Source organism: Lichenostomus cassidix, unplaced genomic scaffold, assembly GCF_008360975.1.
Source record: "Lichenostomus cassidix isolate B80296 unplaced genomic scaffold, HeHo_3.0 HiC_scaffold_40, whole genome shotgun sequence".
Classification (NCBI taxonomy): Eukaryota; Metazoa; Chordata; class Aves; order Passeriformes; family Meliphagidae; genus Lichenostomus; species Lichenostomus cassidix.
In genome coordinates this window covers 703,679-721,282 of record NW_028147459.1, presented here as the reverse complement: position 1 = coordinate 721,282, position 17,604 = coordinate 703,679, and the positions used below count along the sequence as shown (strand labels likewise).

Sequence of the window (17,604 nt, the reverse complement as noted above, 5' to 3'; positions counted from 1 at the left end):
TTGGGATAATTCTGGGAAGGAGCTCAAGAAGGGCTGAAGAGGGGCTGGAGGGGCTGCGGCGATGGCCGTGAGTTGTGTGTGAGGCGAGCGGGGTCCGAGCGGGAGTGTTCCAGTGTATCGTTATCGCTTCTCGGCCTTTTGGCTAAGATCAAGTGTAGTATCTGTTCTTATCAGTTTAATATCTGATACGTCCTCGATGAGAGGACTTTATATTAAACGGATTTTTGGTGTCGGGAGTTGGATCCGGAGCTTGCTCTCTCCGCTCCGCGCATCGTCCCGGCATTGCAGTGCCTCCGGGAACGGTGCACCCCCGGCGGGGATTTTTCACTGGTCAAAAATAAATCGAATACTTACGAGTTCATCGATGTCATTCAACCAGAACGACAGTATTTTCCTGAGACTACACCGTTATCATTTCCGATTTAGTTTTCTTCAACTCTAACCATACTCCCGGTACTGCAGTGCCTCCGGGAGAGGTGCACCCCCAGCGGAGACCTTTCAATTGTCAAAAATAGATCGAAAATTTTAGCAATTCCTAAATATGGCATTGGTATCACGAGATAACTTTATTTTGTGAGGTGTGCCACTGTCACCCTTCAATTTGGCTCTTTCAGCTCCGCGCATCGTCCCGGTATTGCAGTGCATCCAGGAACGGTGTACCCCAACCGGGATCTTTCACTGGTCAAAAATAGATCCAAAGTTTCATCAGATCATGAATGTCGCATTGTCACCACGACATTGATTTCGACTTATCACCAGTACATTGTTATTAGCTCTGCATCTGGATCCGTTAGCTCCGCGCATCGTTCCGGTATTGCAGTGCCTCCGGGAACGGCGCACCCCAACGGGGACCTTGGCTTGGTTAAAAAAACAGATTAAAATCAAAAACAGTGGGAATTGCCGCAGCTGTCCCGCACTATCGCCCACCCTTTTCTGCTGAAACAACGCTTCTCCGCCTCCCGAGCGGCTGCCAGGCTCGGGCGGCGCTGATTCTCTCCCCTCTCCCCTCGCAGGTGCCGCGAGATGGCGGCGCCTCCCGCGCGCACTTTTTTGGGTTAAACGCCGTGATTTCGCCGCTTATCCGGGTGAGTTTAAACTTTTTATGAGGGAAACAAAGGATAATAATATTGTTTAAATGAATCGGGGAGGGGATTTGGGCAGTTTTATCAAATAAATCCGTGAGGGAGGTGAGGAGCGGGGCGGGGAGCCGCGCGGGTCTCTTTTTTGCAGCTCTTCGATCGCGGATGTTGCTACGCTGCAAATAAAGATCTCGATTCTTTTTAAAAACACGGATTTTGTTTATTTGTGAGGTAAAAAAGGTGCAAAACGTCATCGGAGCCGCTTCGGTCACCTAGGGGGTGACCTAGGAGCTCCCGGGAGTCCCCAAAGCCGGAAAATTCCCTGAAGCCTCCCGGAACCTCCCAGGTTTCCACAGCAATTTTGGGGGCGATGCGACAATTTCGGGGGATTTTCGGGCGTTCCTCGTGTCCTCCCCGGGATTTCCCCCCTCCCCTGCTCTTACCGCAGCCCCGAGGGTCCCTCTGCCGCCCCCGAAAAGCCCCAAAAAGGGGCGAGGAGTCCCCGATCCCCGCTGTCCCGAACCTGCCCGGCAGAGCGGGCCGGGCGCGAGCCGCGCCTCGGGAGGGAAATGCAAATGAGGAGGCTATGGGCGGGGTTTGCGGCGGGGGGCGTGGTTATGCAAAATTGAGACGCCGAGGCGCGAGGGGCCTCATGGGGGAAGAGGCGGGGTTATGCTAATTTTATTAGCATAATCTCGAACGGCATCCTGGGAGAAAAAAGGCGGGGTTATGCAAATTAGCATTACCGCAAGACCGAAGTGTGTGCTGGGAGAAATGGGCGGGGTTATGCAAAGTAGATGAGCCACAGCACGAATGGTACTCTGGGTAAATGGGCGGGGTCATGCAAATTAAAGCACAATCCCGCTTGAACGGCAATTTGGGAAAAGAGATCCGGTCATGTCAATCAGATCACTGCGCGCAGCGATCGGCGGTACATAGCGAATGAAGGTCGGTCAGGCAAACTCGATTCCTTCGCGGCGCGAATGGCATCTTGAGAGCTTCCTTGGGGGATTTTCAGAGTTTAGGCCTCGGTGCGCGGGGGGGAAATGGGGTTTCAAGCCTTTCCTGAGTCCCCGAAAAAAGACCTTTTTTCATTTTTCCCCGTTTTCCCCACACAAATCCCCGCAGCTCCTCTCAGCCCCGGCTCGGCAAACCCAACCGCAAGGTCCGAGCGGCCAAAAGCCGAGCGCAGCACCTTCGCCGTGCCTCTGCCCGCCTGTCCGGCCGCGCCGAGCCCTCGCTGCGAGCCGCAGAATCCATGGAGAAACTCCCGCAGCTCCCGAGCCTTTCCGCCTCTCCCGGAGCTCCCAGCGCCTCACGAGCTTCCCGCGCTGCCGAGCTGAGGGGCGGGGTTATGCAGATTAGAGACACAATGCAGCCACAAGTGCATCATGGGAGCGATATTTGGGGGAAATTCGGAGGATTTAGGGGTCAGTGCTGCAGACCGCGGGCGGAAAATGCGGGATAACAGCGGGAAAGAGTCCCGAAAGGGCTGCGAAAGAGCTGCAGGGCGGCGCGGCGATGGCCGTGAGTTGTGTGTGAGGCGAGCGGGGTCCGAGAGGGAGTGTTACTGTGTATCGTTATCGCTTCTCGGCCTTTTGGCTAAGATCAAGTGTAGTATCTGTTCTTATCAGTTTAATATCTGATACGTCCTCGATGAGAGGACTTTATATTAAACGGATTTTTGATGTCGGGAGTTGGATCCGGAGCTTGCTCCCTCCGCTCCGCGCATCGTCCCGGTATTGCAGTGCCTCCGGGAACGGTGCACCCCCGACGGGGACCTTTCACTGGTCAAAAGTAGATCGAAAATATAAAATTGGTTTCGATGTTGCATCGTTATCAAGATATTAATATCGATACTGAAAACTCAGTGTTGTTATCACTCCCGAATTTAGTTTTTTCAGCTCCGCGCATCGTCCCGGTATCTCAGTGCACCCAACCGGGGATCTTTCAACGGTAAAAACCAGATTAAAACCAGTAATTTTGGCTAAGTGCATCACATATATCGCGACGCCGCCCACGACTGACTGGCGCTCTGTCGCTGTCACCCCCGCAGATGTCGCTGAGGGCGTTGGTAAGATGTCACCTCCCGGTCACTCCAATCCGGGACTGAGCCGCAGCTCATAAATGTCGCATCGTTGTCACGACATTAAATTCGTTGTTATCACTCCTGGATTTGGTTCCTTCAGCTCCGCGCATCGTCCCGGTATCGCAATGCCTCCGGGAACGGCGCAACCCCAACCGGGGATCTTCCGATGGTCAAAGATAGAGCGAAAGTGCAAAAAATTACTGTGTATCGCGAATTGTAGCACTGTGTCTGCGAATGTGTCAGTGTTACCTCGTTGGACTGAAGCCGCTGGGTATTTATTCCCTCGGTTTTTGTACTTCCCGGAGTGGATGAGGGATCACCACTGGGTGTAAATTGGGATTTATTGGTGCAGCGATTGCCTAATTTATGGGTTCTGCTGTTCTTCCCGCTTATTCCCTTCCTGCTGTGGCTGCTGGAGTGGAGCGGGAAGGGGAGATCTTGATAAAATCAGTGTAAATTACCCGATAAGAGCCCAAAAGAAAAGGTCCTAATTACCAGGCGGTCCTGGTCGATGTCTTGAAACACTTCATGGGTTGTCAGAGACTGGGAAACTGTCTCCAGACATCATCATCATCATCATCATCATCATCTTCTTCTTCTTCTCCTCCTCCTCCTCCTCTTTCTCCTCCCCCTCCTCTCTTTCCACGGAAGTTAACCTCTGAAGTCTTTAAACTTTCCCATGTCCAATGTCCAAGTCTCTGCTGTGATGAGGTTCTTATCTTGCGCTAAATCATTTCCCCAAATCCCTTTATTTTCCAGTTTCCCAGTAAAATTTTCTCGGGACTTTTATTTCTGTGGCAATGCCTGGGCGGGATTTCTCCTTTGGGGATTTCTCCTTTGCAAAGCGGTGAGAAACATCGGTTTAGTCCCGAGTTGGAGTGACCGGGAGGTGACATCTTACCAACGCCCTCAGCGACATCTGCGGGGGTGACAGCGACAAGGCGCCAGTCAGTCGTGGGCGGCGTCGCGATATATGTGATGCACTTAGCCAAAATTACTGGTTTTAATCTATTTTTTAGGGTTGAAAGATCCCCGGTTGGGGTGCATTGCGATATCGGGACGATGCGCTGAGCTGAAGGAACTAAATTCGGGAGTGATAACAACGCGGCGTCTTCAATGACGAAGTTAATGTCATCATAATGATGCAGTATGCATATAAAACTTAGTATTTCAATCTATTTTTGACCAGTGAAAGGTCCCCGCCGGGGGTGCACCGTTCCCGGAGGCACTGCAATACCGGGACGATGCGCGGAGCGGAGGGAGCAAGCTCCGGATCCAACTCCCGACACCAAAAATCCGTTTAATATAAAGTCCTCTCATCGAGGACGTATCAGATATTAAACTGATAAGAACAGATACTACACTTGATCTTAGCCAAAAGGCCGAGAAGCGATACCGATACACCGGAACTCTCCCGCTCGGACCCCGCTCGCCTCACACACAACTCACGGCCATCGCCGCAGCCCCTCCAGCCCCTCTGCAGCCCTTCCTGAGCTCCTTCCCGGGGTTATCCCAAAATTCTCACTCTCCTCTTGCAAGGCCAAACCCCAAAACCCTAAAAATCGCCCCAAAGCAACGCTCCCATGATGCATTTCTTGCGGTGGATCCTGTTAATCTGCATAACCACGCCCACACAGCACAGCCCGACATCGAAGAGGCTCCGGAGGGGGGAGGGGATCCCTGGGGGGAGGGGCGACCCCAGACACCAGGATTCCCCAGCGGGGACCTCCCCTTGCGATGACGTCACCGGCCCCGCCCCCATAGCCCCTCCCCTTTCTGCAGCGCAAGGGGCGGGGCTGGCGGTGACGTCACCGAGGAGCCCCGCCCATTTCATCGCAGGGCGTGGCCCGGGGAGGGCGTGGCCGGATGTGAGCGCGCGCGGGGGCGGGGCGGGGCGGGGCCTCCCGGGGAGGATTTTTGGGGGGCGCATCCCGCAGGTGGCTCAGCCCTGAGGGGTCCCGCAGGGCCCCCCCGCCCCCCCCGGGGCCTCTCCGGGCCCTGCCGCCCCCTCCCCATCCCCTATAGACCCCAATCCCCTATAGCCCTTAATCCCCTGTAGCTCCATCCCCTATAGCTCCCAATCCCCTATAGCTCCCAATCCCCTATAGCTCCCATTCCCTATAGCTCCCAATCCCCTATAATCCTCCATCCCTATAGCTCCATCCCTTATAGCTCCCAATCCCCTATAGCTCCCCATCCCCTATAGCTCCCAATCCCCTATAGCCCGATACCCTATAGCTCCCAATCCCCTATAATCCTCCATCCCTACAACCCCCAATCCCCTATAATCCCCCCATCCCCTACAGTCCTCCAATCCCCTATATCCTTCTCATCCCTACATCTCCATCCTCTATAGCCCCTTCCCCTATAGCGCAGCCCGACCCCTTCCCACAGCCCTCCCTCCCCTATCAACCCTTTCCTATAGGGTTTCCTCCCCCTATAGCTCACCCCACAGCCCTGACCCCCGTCCGGCCCCCATCCGTGACCTCTATAGGATGACCCCCTACAGCCCTGCCCCCCCCAGCCCCTAAAGCCCCCCCGAGGCACGCCAGCGCCCCCCGCAGGGCCATCTATAGGGTGCAGCTATAGGGTAACCCCAGCCGGGATGGAATTCCTGCGGCGCCGCCTGTCGGACGGGAATTTCCTGGCGGGGGGGATGGGCGGGGAGCCCCCCGGGGCGGGGCCGGGGGTGGGGGGCACCCCCCCGGCTGGGGGAGGGGCGGGGAGACCCCTGCGGACCCCCCCCACCGCCCCGCTGCTGCTCGTCATCGCCCCCCCCGGCACCGACTGGTACGTATGGAGACCCCTCCCCAAATCCCCCCTGATGGGGACCCCAAACATGGCCCTCCCCCACCGCGGGACCCCCAAAATCCCCATCCCGGGACCCCCAAATTTCCGCTGAGACCCCTCGGGATATCCCCCTGGCTCCTGGGGAGGAGGAGGTTAATTTGGGGAGGGGGGTTAATTTGGAGAGGCATTTGTGGGGCAAATTTTGGGGGGTGGTCTTTCCTATTGGGGGGCAGATTTTGGGGGTCTCTTAAAGCGGGGATCCATGCGGGAAGGGACACTTTGGGGGGCAGATTTTGGGTAGGGGGGAGTGACAGATTTTGGGTGGGGGGTCAAATTTCTGGGGTCACCCGTGGCGGTTAAATTGGGGAGGGGGATTCATTTGGGGGAGGGGGTCGCATTTTGGGGCCTCTCCACTTTTGGGGTTTTTTCCCCCCCGCCAGGGTGAAACCCTTCAAGGGTAAATCCGTTCACGGGGACGTGGAGCTGAGGGTGGAGCAGGTGAGTTTTGGCGACCCCACCCCAAATTTTGGGACACCCCCCCCTAAAAATTCGGGGCCCCCCTTCGCTTTTGGGATTCACCCTTAGAATTTAATGCTCTGATTTTGGGGTTCGGGCTGGTTTGGGGTTCCCTGGGGTGGTTTTGGGGGTCCTGGGGGGTGCTGGGAATCCTCTGGATTTTGGGGCTTCTCCTCAATTTTTGGGGATTCGAGTTCGGGGAGGATTTGGGGTCCCCTGGGCGATATTTGGGGCAATTTTGGGGTGCCCCGACATCTTTCCTTACCTCCCTGTGAAGCTTTTTGGGATCCCTGGGAGTTTTGGGGTTTCCCCTCTGAGTTCCCCTAAACCCTCCTCATTCCTCCATCCAATCTGGGGGTCCAGAACAAATTTTGGGGGCGGAAATTTTGGGCTCTCCTCCTAAATTTCGGGGGTCCCCCTGTGAAATTTTGACATTTCCCCTTAAATCTTGACCCTCAATCTCTTTTCCCCACCCGGTTTGGGGCTCCAGACAGGTTTGGGGCGGGATTGAGGGATCCCAGGGAGGTTTTGGGGGGCCCAAGGAGGTTTTGGGGTGTCCCCCCTGGATTTTGGGGTCCCCCAGGCCCAGTTTTCGGAGCTCTCCTTGGCCGCCTCCACCCACGGCGCCCTCAGCGTCACCATCGACTCCCCCCGGGGGGGCACCAGGTAGGATTTGGGGTCCCCCCTGGGTTTTGGGGCTGAAATTTGGGGTTCTGGGGTGTTCCCCCTTCATTTTGGGGCTGAAATTTGGGATTCTGAGTGTCCTCTCTTCATTTTGGGGCTGAAATTTGGGTTCTGGGGTGTTCCCTCCTCATTTTTGGGACTGAAATTTGGGTTCTGGGTGTCCTCTCCCCACTTTAAGGGCTGAAATTTGGGATTCTGGGGGTCCTCTCTTCATTTTGGGGCTGAAATTAGGGATTCTGGGTATCCTCTCTTCATTTTGGGGCTGAAATTTGGGTTCTGGGGTGTTCCTCCCTCATTTTTGGGGATGAAATTTGGGGTTCTGGGGATCCCCTCCTCATTTTTAGGGCTGAAAATTTTGTGTTCTGAGTGTCCTCTCTTAATTTTGGGGCTGAAATTTGGGTTCTGGGTTTCCCCTCCTCATTTTTAGGGCTGAAATTTGGGTTCTGGGGGTCCTCTCTTCATTTTGGGGCTGAAATTTGGGGTTCTGGGGATCCCCTCCTCATTTTTAGGGCTGAAAATTTTGTGTTCTGAGTGTCCCCTCTTAATTTTGGGGCTGAAATTTGGTATTCTGAGTGTCTTCCCTCATTTTTGGGGCTGAAATTTGGGATTCTGAGTGTCCTCCCTCATTTTTGGGGCTGAAATTTGGGGTTCTGGGAAGTCTCCCCTTGAATTTTAGGGCCAAAATTTTGGGACTGAGGCTCCCCCTCATTTTTGGGGCTGAACTTTGGGGTGCTGGGAGTCCCCTCCTCATATTTGGGGCTGAAATTTGGGTTCTGGGTTGTTCCCCCCTCATTTTGGAGCAGAAATTTGGGGTTAATTTGGTCATTCAAAGGAAGATCGAGGGGAGTTAAGGAAATTGTGTGGAGATTTGGGGGCACTGGGAGGATTTTTGGGGTACAGAGAGCTGTTTTGAGAAACCCGAAAAGCGACAGGGTCAGATTTTGGGGTGCAGAAGAGAAATTTAGGGTTCAGGTCGAGGTTTGGGGTGCCGAATCGGGGACTGGGATGCAGGGAGGGATTTTTAACACCCGGATTTGTGGGGAAAAATGGAATTTCGGGGGCGAAGTTGAATTTTTTTGGGATGGATTTTTGGGATCTGGGGGGTGCGGGGTCGAATTTTGGGGTGGAATTTTTGAGGTGGGGTTTTGAGGATGAATTTTAATTTTTTTGGGATGGATTTTTGGGATTGGGGGGTGTGGGGTCGAGTTTCAGGGTGGAATTTTTGAGGTGGGGTTTTGGTGGTAAAGTTGAATTTTCGGGTGGATTTTTTGGGATTTCGGGGGTGCGGGGTCGAGTTTCGGGGTGGGATTTTTGGGGTGGGATTTCGGGGGTAAAGCTGAATTTTTGGGGTGGATTTTTGGGGTTTGGGGGGTGCAGGGTCGAGTTTCAGGGTGGGATTTTTGGGGTGGGGTTTTGAGGATGAATTTTAATTTTTTTGGGGTGGATTTTTGGGATTTGGGGAATGCAGGGTCAAGTTTTGGGGTGGAATTTTTGAGGTGGGGTTTTGGGGGTAAAGTTGAATTTTCGGGTGGATTTTTTGGGATTTCGGGGGTGCGGGGTCAAGTTTCGGGGTGCGATTTTTGGGGTGGGATTTCGAGGGTAAAGCTGAATTTTTGGGGTGCATTTTTGGGGTGCGGGGTCGAGTTTCGGGGTGCGATTTTTGGGATGGAGTTTCGCGGGGAGTTCCCAACTCTCGGGGACCCCCTGACCCCCCCTTCCCCCCCCCAGACGGGTGCGCCCCGACTTCGTGCTGGTGCGGGAAGCCCCCGAGGGGGGCGCGGGGGGAGCCCCCCGAAAGCTGCTGGTGGGGCTGCAGCTCGGGGGGATCCCCAGCACTGACCCCCTGCCCGCCCTGTACGGCTTCGCCCACCCCCCCTGCCTGGTGGGTGCCGAACTGGGAGGGACTGGGGGGGCACTGGGAGGGCAATTGGGGTAACTGGGAGGCACTGGGGGAAGCTGGGAGGGACTGGGAGGGCAATTGGGAGGGACTGGGGGGCACTGGGAGGGACTGGGAGGGCAATTGGGGTGGCTGGGAGGGACTGGGAGACACTGGGAGGGCACTGGGAGGCATCAGAGAGCACTGGGAGGGAAATTGGGAGGGACTGGGAGTGACTGGGAGGGCAATTGGGGTGACTGGGAGGGCAGTGAGAGGAACTGGGAGGTACTGGGAGGGACTGGGAGGAACTGGGGAGAGCAAGGAGGGATCAGGAGGGGACTGGGGAGGGACTGGGAGAGAGCTGGGAGACATCAGGAAGGACTGGGAGGGCTGGGGGTGGAACTGGGAGGGACTGGGAGGTGATTGGAACAGACTGGGAGGGACTGTGGGGGACTGGAAAGGACTGGGAGGGATCCTGGGAGGCACTGGGAGCACTGGGCGGTGCCGTTGCCCATCCCTTGACACTCCCGGTGCTCCCAGTTTGCCCAGTTGGCTCGGCTGCAGCGGGAACTGGGCCCCGAGGCCTTTCCACTGGTGCCACAGCGCTTCTGCAACCGGCCGCGGGGACTGGTGAGCACTGGGGGGACTGGGAGGGACTGGGAGGGACTGGTGAGCACTGGGGGAGGAACTGGGAGGGACTGGGGAGGACTTGGAGGGAACTGTGGAGGACTGGGAGGGACTGGGAGGTACTGGGATCTGTTTTGGGGCAAGTGGGGATTATGACTGGGAGGCCACTGGTGTTACTGGTGTCTCACTTGTGTGTCACTGGTGTGTCACTGGTGTCCCATTTGTGTCCCAATGGTGTCTCACTGGTGTCACTGGTGTCTCACTGGTGTCCCATTGGTGTCACACTGGTGTCTCACTGGTGTCTCACTGGTGTCCCACTGGTGTCTCACTGGTGTCTCACTGGTGTCTCACTGGTGTCCCCACTGTCCCCAGCTCTCCTCCCCCACCTTCCCCATGATGGTGACGCTCAGCCCCTCCCCCGCTGGGGTGGGACAGGTGAGACTCTGCCCCTCCCCCTCCATAGCCCCTCCCCCAGCCCTGCAGGTGGGTGGGGCCTTCAGTGGGCGTGGCCCAGCAGTGTCCTGACCTCAGGGTGGAGTGGGCGTGGCCTTGGGTGGGTGTGACCAGTGGGGCGTGACTTTCTGGGTGTGGCTGTGGTGGGTGTGGCCAACAGGGCGTGGCTCTGGCTGGGCGTGGTTCTGTGGGTAGTCATGGCTCTCTGGCTGGGCGTGGCTAAAATGGGCGTGGCTCAGATGGGCGTGGCTCCCACACATCCCCACCCACGCCAGCTCCCGAATGGCGCCATTTCCCATGGGTGTGACCGATGGGCGTGGCCGCGGGCGGGGTTTTGCTCACCTGTCCCCTGCCCAGGTGCGCGTGGGGACCCCGGAGGCGCTGGGGGCGGTGGCAGCGGCCATGGGCGTGGCTCGGGCGGGAGCTCTGGTGCAGGGCAGCCCCGCGGGGACACAGCGGCTGCGCGTGCAGCGCATCGGGGACGAGTACCGAGCCATGAGGTGAGGGGCGGGGCTTCGCGTGGGGGCGGGGACAAAGTGGGGTGTGGCCTTGGGTGTGGCTGGGGGCGTGGCTTCAGTGGGGTTTGGGGTACAGACTTTATAAAAGGGGCGGGGCTTTGGAGGAGGGCGTGTCTTCAATTGAGGGTGGGGCTGTGCATTGTGGGCGTGGCCTCCACGTGGTGGGTGTGGCTTGGCGTGGGGCGTGGTCTCAACCTGGTGGGCGGAGCTTGGGCCCCCCAGGACACGCCCCTGTCCCTCTGTCCCTCAGGTGGTCTCTGGGGCCTGCGGAAGCCGCGGGGGAGGGGCCTCAGGTGGAGCCGGTGGCTCTCAGCCCCAGGTGAGTCTGAGGGGGCGGGGCCTGAGCGTTGGGGGCGGGGCTGAGCTCGGAGGGGTGGAGTCTCAGAGAGGCGCGGCTGTGGGACATGAATATGCAAAAGAGATGATGTTTTAGCGATGCGTGTGCTCGAAGGGGTGTGGCTTTGTGGGCGTGGCTTCAGACAAGGGGCGTTTCCATGGCAAAGGGGTGTGGTTTGGGGCAGGGCGGGGCCCAGGTGAGGGGGCGTGGCCGCGCTGAGCCCCGCCCCGTGTCCTGCAGGCACCGGGGATGGGTGGACGCCTGCGCCAGCCTCTTCGGGGGGATGGACATCTGCGGGGTGGAGGCTCTGCGGGGTCCTGACGGGCAGGAGCACATCGTGCAGGTATGGCACACCTGGGCATGGTGGGGGGCACAGCTGGGGCACCTGGGGCACACCTGGGCACACCTGGAGCACATCTGAGGACACCCGGTGGGCATCTGGGGCATACCTGAGGCACACCTGGGGCACCTGGGGAACACCTAGGACACACCTGGGACACCTGGGCACGCCTGGAGCACATCTAGGGACACCTGGTGGGCATCTGGGACAACTGGGAACACCTAGGACACACCTGAGGCACACCTGGGACACCTGGGGAACACCTGGGGCACACCTGGGGCACACCTGAGGCACCCGTGGTACACCTGGGGCACACCTGGGATCACCTGGAGCACATCTGGGGACACCCAGTGTGCATCTGAGGCACACCTGGGGCACCTGGGGTACACCTGGGGTACCTGAGGCACACCTGGTGCACATCAGAGGCGCACCTGGGACACCTGAAGAACACCTGGGACACACCTGAGGCACCCGGGGCACATTTGAGGCACACCTGGGGGACCTGGGGAACACCTGGGACACACCTAGGTCACATCCAAGGCACATCTAGGACACACCTGGGACACCTGGGGAACACCTGAAGCCCACCTGGGGCCCACCTGGACACCTGGAACTCCCCACCTTTGGGGTTCTCCTGCCCACCTGGCTTCACCCACCCACACCTGAGCCCCCCGCCCACCTGAGCCCCGCCCACACCTGTCCCCCCTGCAGGTTCTGGGCTCCTGGCTGCCGCTGCTGGGCCCGGGGGCGGCCGAGGACCGAGCTCAGATCGTGGAGCTGGTGTTGGCGCGGATGAGGGAGGAGCTGCCACGCCCACGGAGCCCCTCTCCCGCTCGGCCACGCCCACAGGTAACACCCCCTCCCCCCCACACCCCCCAGGGGCATCCTGAGCCCCCCCAGGTGTTGATTTGCCCCCCGTTTCTGCCCCACAGATGTCGGTGACGTCAGCGTCCCCCCGGCCGGGGACTCCCCCCCAGCAGAGACCCCAGCCGCAGGGTGAGTGACCCCAGAGTGGACACTGCTCCTTCTTAACCCCCTCCCCAAATTCTGGGACGTCCCAAAATCCAGGGAGCCTCCAGGATTGGTGGGTCTGGGTCATGGGGGAGCTCCCCAAAAATACAAAGAGCTTCTTCCCCTCCCAAAGCTGATCAGCCCTAAAAAGGGACTCAAAAAAATTTGGGATTCCCCAAAAATCCTGAGACCCCACCCTGCAAATTTGGGGATATTTCCAAATCCTGGGGTTGCTAAAAGTTTGGACTGGAAAAACTTTGAGATATCCGAAATTAAGGAAAAAACTCGTCACGTGACCCCCAAAATCTGCCCCTGCCTGTGATGCTGGGAGAACTCCAAATGGGGGGAATTCACCCCAAAATGGGGATTTTTACCTGCCTGAAGCCACGCCCCTCTCAGGTGTGTCTCTTCCCTTCCAGGAGCGCCGCCTCCATCAGGCCCCGCCCAGCCCCGCCCCCAACCGCAGGGACAGCCACGCCCTCAAATGGGCGGAGCTTCACCACGCCCCGCCCAACCCGGCACCGCCCAACCTCGAGGCCCCGCCCAGCCCCGCCCCATGGCCCCGCAGCCCCGCCCTCAAACCCCGCCCACCTCTCCCCAGCCACGCCCCCAAACCCCACCTGGTGCTTCTCAGCCCCGCCCACAAACCCCGCCCTCCTCCCCGCAGCCACACCCCCAAGCCCCGCCCACCGCCGCGCAGCCACGCCCACCCCTGGCTGCAGCAGCACCGCAGCCACGCCCACCCACCCCCCAGCCACGCCCACAAACCCCGCCCGGCGCGCAGCCACGCCCTCAAGCCCCGCCCCCCGCACAACCTCGGGCTCAAGCCCCGCCCACCTCCCCGCAGCCACGCCCTCAAGCCCCACCCACCGCGCAGCCACGCCCACCGGGCCCAGCCACCTCCCCTCAGCCCCGCCCTCAAGCCCCGCCCACCTCCCCTCAGCCCCGCCCACCCGGCCCAGCCACCTCTCCCCAGCCCCGCCCTCAAGCCCCGCCCACCTCTCCCCAGCCCCGCCTCTCCCGCTCCCCCTCCGTCCCCCAGCCCCGCCCCCAAGCCCCTCCCCCCTCCGCCGCTATGCCCCGCCCCCCGGGCCCGCAGGCCCCGCCCACCACCCGCCAGCCCCGCCCCCAAGCCCCGCCCATCGCCCCCAAACCTGCCCTCGCCCCCAAACCGGCCGGAGCCCCTCCCCCCAGGTAAGTCGGGGGGGGGGAAATTGGGTGGGAGGGCAGGGGGCGTGGCCTGGACCCCCTTGACCCCGCCCCCAATTCCCTAGCCCCGCCCCCGAGCAGGGCCCGCCGGAGAGCCTGCGGGCATTGCGGCAGAGCTTCGCCAGCCTCTTCGCCGACTGACGGGGGGGCGACACCCCAAAACCCCCCCGGCGACACCCCCACACCCCCAGACCCATTCGGGGCAGCCGCGACCCCCCCGAACCCCCCCGGGGAGTGCGGGACCCCCGCGATTATCAAAGGGGGGGCTCCGCGACCCCCAAATTGCACCTGGGGGTGTTCAGGAACTCCAAAACTCATCCCGGGACCCCCAAAATCCATCGTGGGGGGGTCAAGAACCCCCAAAATCCAGCCGGGGGGTCTCTGGAGTGCGACACCCCCAAATTTACCTGGGGGGGCTTCGTTATCCCCAAATGCCACACAGGGGATGTTGGGGACTCAGCGCCTCCAAAATCCACCCCGGGACCCCCAAAATCCATCTCGAGACCTCCAAAACCCACCCGGAACCCCCAAAACCCACCCGGGACCCCCAAAACCCATCCCGGGACCCCCAAAATCTACCCCGGGACCCCCAAAATCTACCCCGGGAGTCCCAAAACCCATCCCGGGACCCCCAAAATCCATCCCGGGACCCCCAAAATCCATCGGGGGGGCTCGAGACCCCCCAAAATCCCGCCGGGGGTTGGGGGGTCAGGAACCCAGGACCCTCCCTCGGTGCTCGCCCCCTCTCCCTCTGTGCTCGCCAAGTCCCGTCCCTCCCCCCGCTCTGGTGGGATTGTCGTGATCTATCGTGACAGTGTTAGCCCCGCCCCCGCTTGGCTCCTCCCTCCCGCTTGGCCACGCCCCTTTCGCTCCGCTGGTGTTGGGGACAATAAAAGTCCCTGAGCTGCTGCTGCTGTGTCACTGCTGGGGACAAGGGGGACCCCAAAATTTGGGGAGTGGGGGGGAAAGGGGATTTTACACCGAGGGGCAAATCTGGTTCTGGGGTCTCATTTTTTGGGGAGGGGTCGGGGAGTGGAGTTCTTTGGGAGGGTTGGGACAGCCGGATCCATTTTTTGGGGGGGTCTTAACACCTGGGTGTGGTTTTGGGTTGAATTCCGCCTTTTTGGATGGAATCCGGTGGGTTTTTGGGGAGGTTTCCTGGGTCGGTGGGAGGGGGTTTGACACCTGCGGCTGGTTTAGGGGGAAAGATTTTGGGACCCCCAGGAAGGGACCCGGGTAAAGGTGTACCTGGGGCAGGTGGGACAAGGTCCAACAGGGACAGACGCCACCCAAAACCGATCCAATTCCACCCTTAATGAACAGATTCCACCCAAAAATGAACAGATTGTGCTCAAAAATGAGTAGATTCCACCCAAAAATGAGTAGATTCCACCCAAAGTGAACCAATTCCACCCGAAATGAGAGGCAGGAGAGGCTTTCCCCGGCCGGGGTGAAGTTCTGCAGAATCCGAGGCCGTTAAGGACCGTGCCGATAGCGCAGGGGGGATGTCGCGACATGCGACAGCGATAACCCCGGGGAGAGGGGGAACCCTGGACCTCCCGCCCGCCAGGGGGCGCCAACACGCCGGGCACCGCGCGCCGATGACGCCCCGCCCACCCCGAGCGCCCGCCGCGCGCCGATGACGTCAGAGGCAGCATGGCGGCGGCGGAGAAGACGCAGCGCTACGAGGCGTTCGTCAGCGACGTCCTGCAGCGCGACCTGCGGTGGGTGACGTCATGTCGCGACAGCGACCCCGCCCCCCGGAACCCGCGGGCCTCCGCCCCTGCGCGCTGGCCACGCCCACGCGTGTTGGCCACGCCTCTTTCCCCCCACAGCGGGCCACGCCCCTAGCGCTGACCGCGCCCACTCCCCTCAGCGGGACACGCCCACACGCGCTGGCCCCGCCCCCAAATTAGCCACGCTCTGCATGTCCAGACCACGCCCTTCCCTTATAACCACGCCCTTCCCCTATAACCACACCCAATTCCCTTATAACCACGCCCATTCCCCATAACCACGCCCATTCCCCTTATAACCACGCCCCTTACCCCGACCACGCCCCTTTCGCCCCGCCCCGCTAACCGCTCCCGCCCACCATCGCCCCCTGCAGGCGAGTGCAGGAGCAGCGCGACGCCGTGTTCGAGCAGCAGGCGCAGGTGCTGCAGCTCCGCTCCGCCCTCTCCCGCCTCCAGGTGTGCCGGGTGGGCGTGGCCGACGGGGCGTGGCACAGGGCGTGGCACAGGGAGGGATCCGGAGGGAAATCAAGGGGTTTGGAGGGGATTTTGGGGAGATATCTGGGGTTTTGTGGGGGGTTTCGGTATTTGGGGGTGTCCTGGGGTGTCTGCAGGTATTTGGGGATGTTTGGGGGTTTGAGATGGGGATTGGGGGTCTCTGGGGAGATTGGGGGGTGTTTGATGGTGCTGGAGTTGGATTTGGGGGTCCCTGGGGGATTTGGGGTCCCTGTGGAGTGGGGGATTGGGGATCTCTGTGGGTATTTGGGGGTCTCAGTGTGACATTGGAGGGGTTGGGTGATCCCGGGGTGTTTGGGGTCTCTGTAGCGGGGTCTGGGGTCCTGATGGATATTTGGGAGTCTCTGTGGGGAAGGTCAGAAGTCCCTGTGGGTATTTGGGGTCTCTGCAGGGGGTTCTGGGGTCCCTGTGTTTACTTGGGGTCTCCGTGTGACACTGGAGGTCCCTGGGGCATTTGGGGTCCCTGAGGGATTTGGGGTCCCTGTGGAGGGTGGGGTTGGGGATCTCTGCGGGTTTTTGGGGTCTCAGTGTGACACCGGGGGTCCCTGGGGGTTTTGGGGTCACCAGGACGCCGCTGCCCCCCTGCGCACCCAGGTGGATCTCGGCTGCAACTTCTTCGTCAGCGCGGAAGTGTGAGTTGGGGGGAGAGACCCCAAAAGTCTCCTGACACCCCAAACACCTCCTGACACCCCAAAAACCTCCTGACACCCCAAAAAACCTCCTGACACACCCCAAAGCCACCCCTCGACCACCACAGGGACCCCACAACTCCCCTGAGTGACCCCAAAACCCCCCGGGGCCACCCTGGGATGCTTCGGGATCCCCAAAATCACTCCGAACTCCCCACAATGTTCCATTTGAGATCCCAAAACCACCCTGGAACTCCAGAAATCCCCTGAATTTGCTGCCCCATGGCTTCCACACCCCCCAGGACACCCCAGGGACCCCCCGAATTGCCCCCTAACCCCACTTTTTGCCCCCAGCCCGGATCCCCAGCGGGTTTTTGTCGCTCTGGGTTTCGGGTTCTTCGCGGAGCTGACGCTGCCTGAGGCTCTTCGGCACCTGGAGCGCCGCAGTTCCCTGCTGCAGCGGTGAGACACCCTGGCCACGCCCCCGGCCACGCCCCTGGCCACGCCCCTGGCCACGTCCTGGGCCCTGACCACCCCCCTAACACTGGTCACGCCCCTTGACCAACCCCTCACTCACAGACCACGCCCCTTTGAGGAGCCACGCCCCTGTCCCAGCTGCCTTTGGGGTGGGAGGAGGGACCCACCTTGATGAGCCCCACCCCTTCTGGACCACACCCAAATAGGCCACGCCTCTTTCCCCACCACCGCTGGATAAACCACGCCCCATTCAGGCCACGCCCACACGACCCTCGGCACTGCCCCACCCCCATGACCCAATAAGGTGTGGTCTTGCCCTGCCAAGCCACGCCCACAGCAGAAGCTCCGCCCCTGCTGAAGCCCCGCCCTCCCCGCAGGCTCAGCGATTCGCTGACGCGGGACGGCGCCAAGATCCGCGCTCACATCCGCCTGGTGCTGGAGGTAACCCCGCCCCCTTCCCTGGCCACGCCCCTCTCACCTGAGGGCCACACCCACCCCTTAGCCCCGCCCACAACGCTCTGCCCCTCTCCCAGGGCCTGCGGGAGCTGCAGGGGCTGCAGGACCCTCCTGTGACCTCTGACCCCTGATGGACACCTGGGCTGCCCCTCCCTCACCTGCGTGCAAAGCTGGAGTAAAGTTGTGTTTTTAACCTCGGAGTGACGTGTGTGTAAACCTCGAGCATGGGGTTGTGTGGGATGCTGGAGGGAGGTCAGAGTAACC

The 17,604-nt window shown here is 60.2% G+C and overlaps 2 protein-coding genes and 3 non-coding genes across 6 annotated transcripts; 4 read left to right on the top strand and 1 right to left on the bottom strand.

Annotated features, from left to right (window-relative positions):
- Positions 1 to 122: 122 nt before the first annotated feature.
- LOC146422409 (U2 spliceosomal RNA) lies at positions 123 to 313 on the top strand. The gene has a single exon (XR_014848188.1). It is a non-coding gene; the product is annotated as a U2 spliceosomal RNA (small nuclear RNA).
- Positions 314 to 2,661: 2,348 nt separating this feature from the next.
- Positions 2,662 to 2,852, top strand: LOC146422408 (U2 spliceosomal RNA). The gene has a single exon (XR_014848201.1). It is a non-coding gene; the product is annotated as a U2 spliceosomal RNA (small nuclear RNA).
- Positions 2,853 to 4,371: 1,519 nt separating this feature from the next.
- LOC146422407 (U2 spliceosomal RNA) lies at positions 4,372 to 4,562 on the bottom strand. Its single transcript, XR_014848186.1, has one exon. It is a non-coding gene; the product is annotated as a U2 spliceosomal RNA (small nuclear RNA).
- A 784-nt stretch (positions 4,563 to 5,346) lies between these two features.
- LOC146422406 (uncharacterized) lies at positions 5,347 to 14,438 on the top strand. 2 transcript variants are annotated; one of them, XM_085046398.1, is made up of 14 exons: positions 5,347 to 5,958; positions 6,399 to 6,456; positions 7,058 to 7,140; positions 8,887 to 9,040; positions 9,575 to 9,664; positions 10,034 to 10,096; positions 10,472 to 10,614; positions 10,883 to 10,951; positions 11,210 to 11,312; positions 12,021 to 12,158; positions 12,242 to 12,305; positions 12,740 to 13,319; positions 13,431 to 13,514; positions 13,595 to 14,438. In XM_085046398.1, exons 1-14 carry the CDS (start codon positions 5,774 to 5,776, stop codon positions 13,668 to 13,670), a joined length of 1,890 nt encoding a protein of 629 aa, XP_084902524.1. In that variant the 5' UTR covers positions 5,347 to 5,773; the 3' UTR covers positions 13,671 to 14,438. The 2 variants fall into 2 exon arrangements, with proteins under 2 accessions (XP_084902524.1, XP_084902523.1); XM_085046397.1 differs by having other exon boundaries at positions 12,740 to 13,514.
- Positions 14,439 to 15,024: 586 nt separating this feature from the next.
- On the top strand, positions 15,025 to 17,540 carry UXT (ubiquitously expressed prefoldin like chaperone). The gene is made up of 6 exons (XM_085046582.1): positions 15,025 to 15,253; positions 15,640 to 15,721; positions 16,346 to 16,410; positions 16,762 to 16,869; positions 17,262 to 17,325; positions 17,418 to 17,540. The coding sequence occupies exons 1-6, from the start codon at positions 15,186 to 15,188 to the stop codon at positions 17,469 to 17,471; spliced, it is 441 nt and encodes a 146-aa protein (XP_084902708.1). The 5' UTR covers positions 15,025 to 15,185; the 3' UTR covers positions 17,472 to 17,540.
- Positions 17,541 to 17,604: the final 64 nt, after the last annotated feature.

Bases quoted from the DNA above. Each gene is read 5' to 3' on its own strand.
- UXT (XM_085046582.1), top strand. From the start codon at position 15,186: ATGGCGGCGGCGGAGAAGACGCAGCGCTACGAGGCGTTCGTCAGCGAC. The intron at 15,254-15,639 runs GTGGGTGACGTC...CGCCCCCTGCAG, and splicing joins GTCCTGCAGCGCGACCTGCG to GCGAGTGCAGGAGCAGCGCG. The intron at 16,411-16,761 runs GTGAGTTGGGGG...TTTTGCCCCCAG, and splicing joins TTCTTCGTCAGCGCGGAAGT to CCCGGATCCCCAGCGGGTTT.
- LOC146422406 (XM_085046397.1), top strand. From the start codon at position 5,774: ATGGAATTCCTGCGGCGCCGCCTGTCGGACGGGAATTTCCTGGCGGGG. The intron at 6,457-7,057 runs GTGAGTTTTGGC...GGGGTCCCCCAG, and splicing joins TGGAGCTGAGGGTGGAGCAG to GCCCAGTTTTCGGAGCTCTC. The intron at 9,665-10,033 runs GTGAGCACTGGG...CACTGTCCCCAG, and splicing joins GCAACCGGCCGCGGGGACTG to CTCTCCTCCCCCACCTTCCC.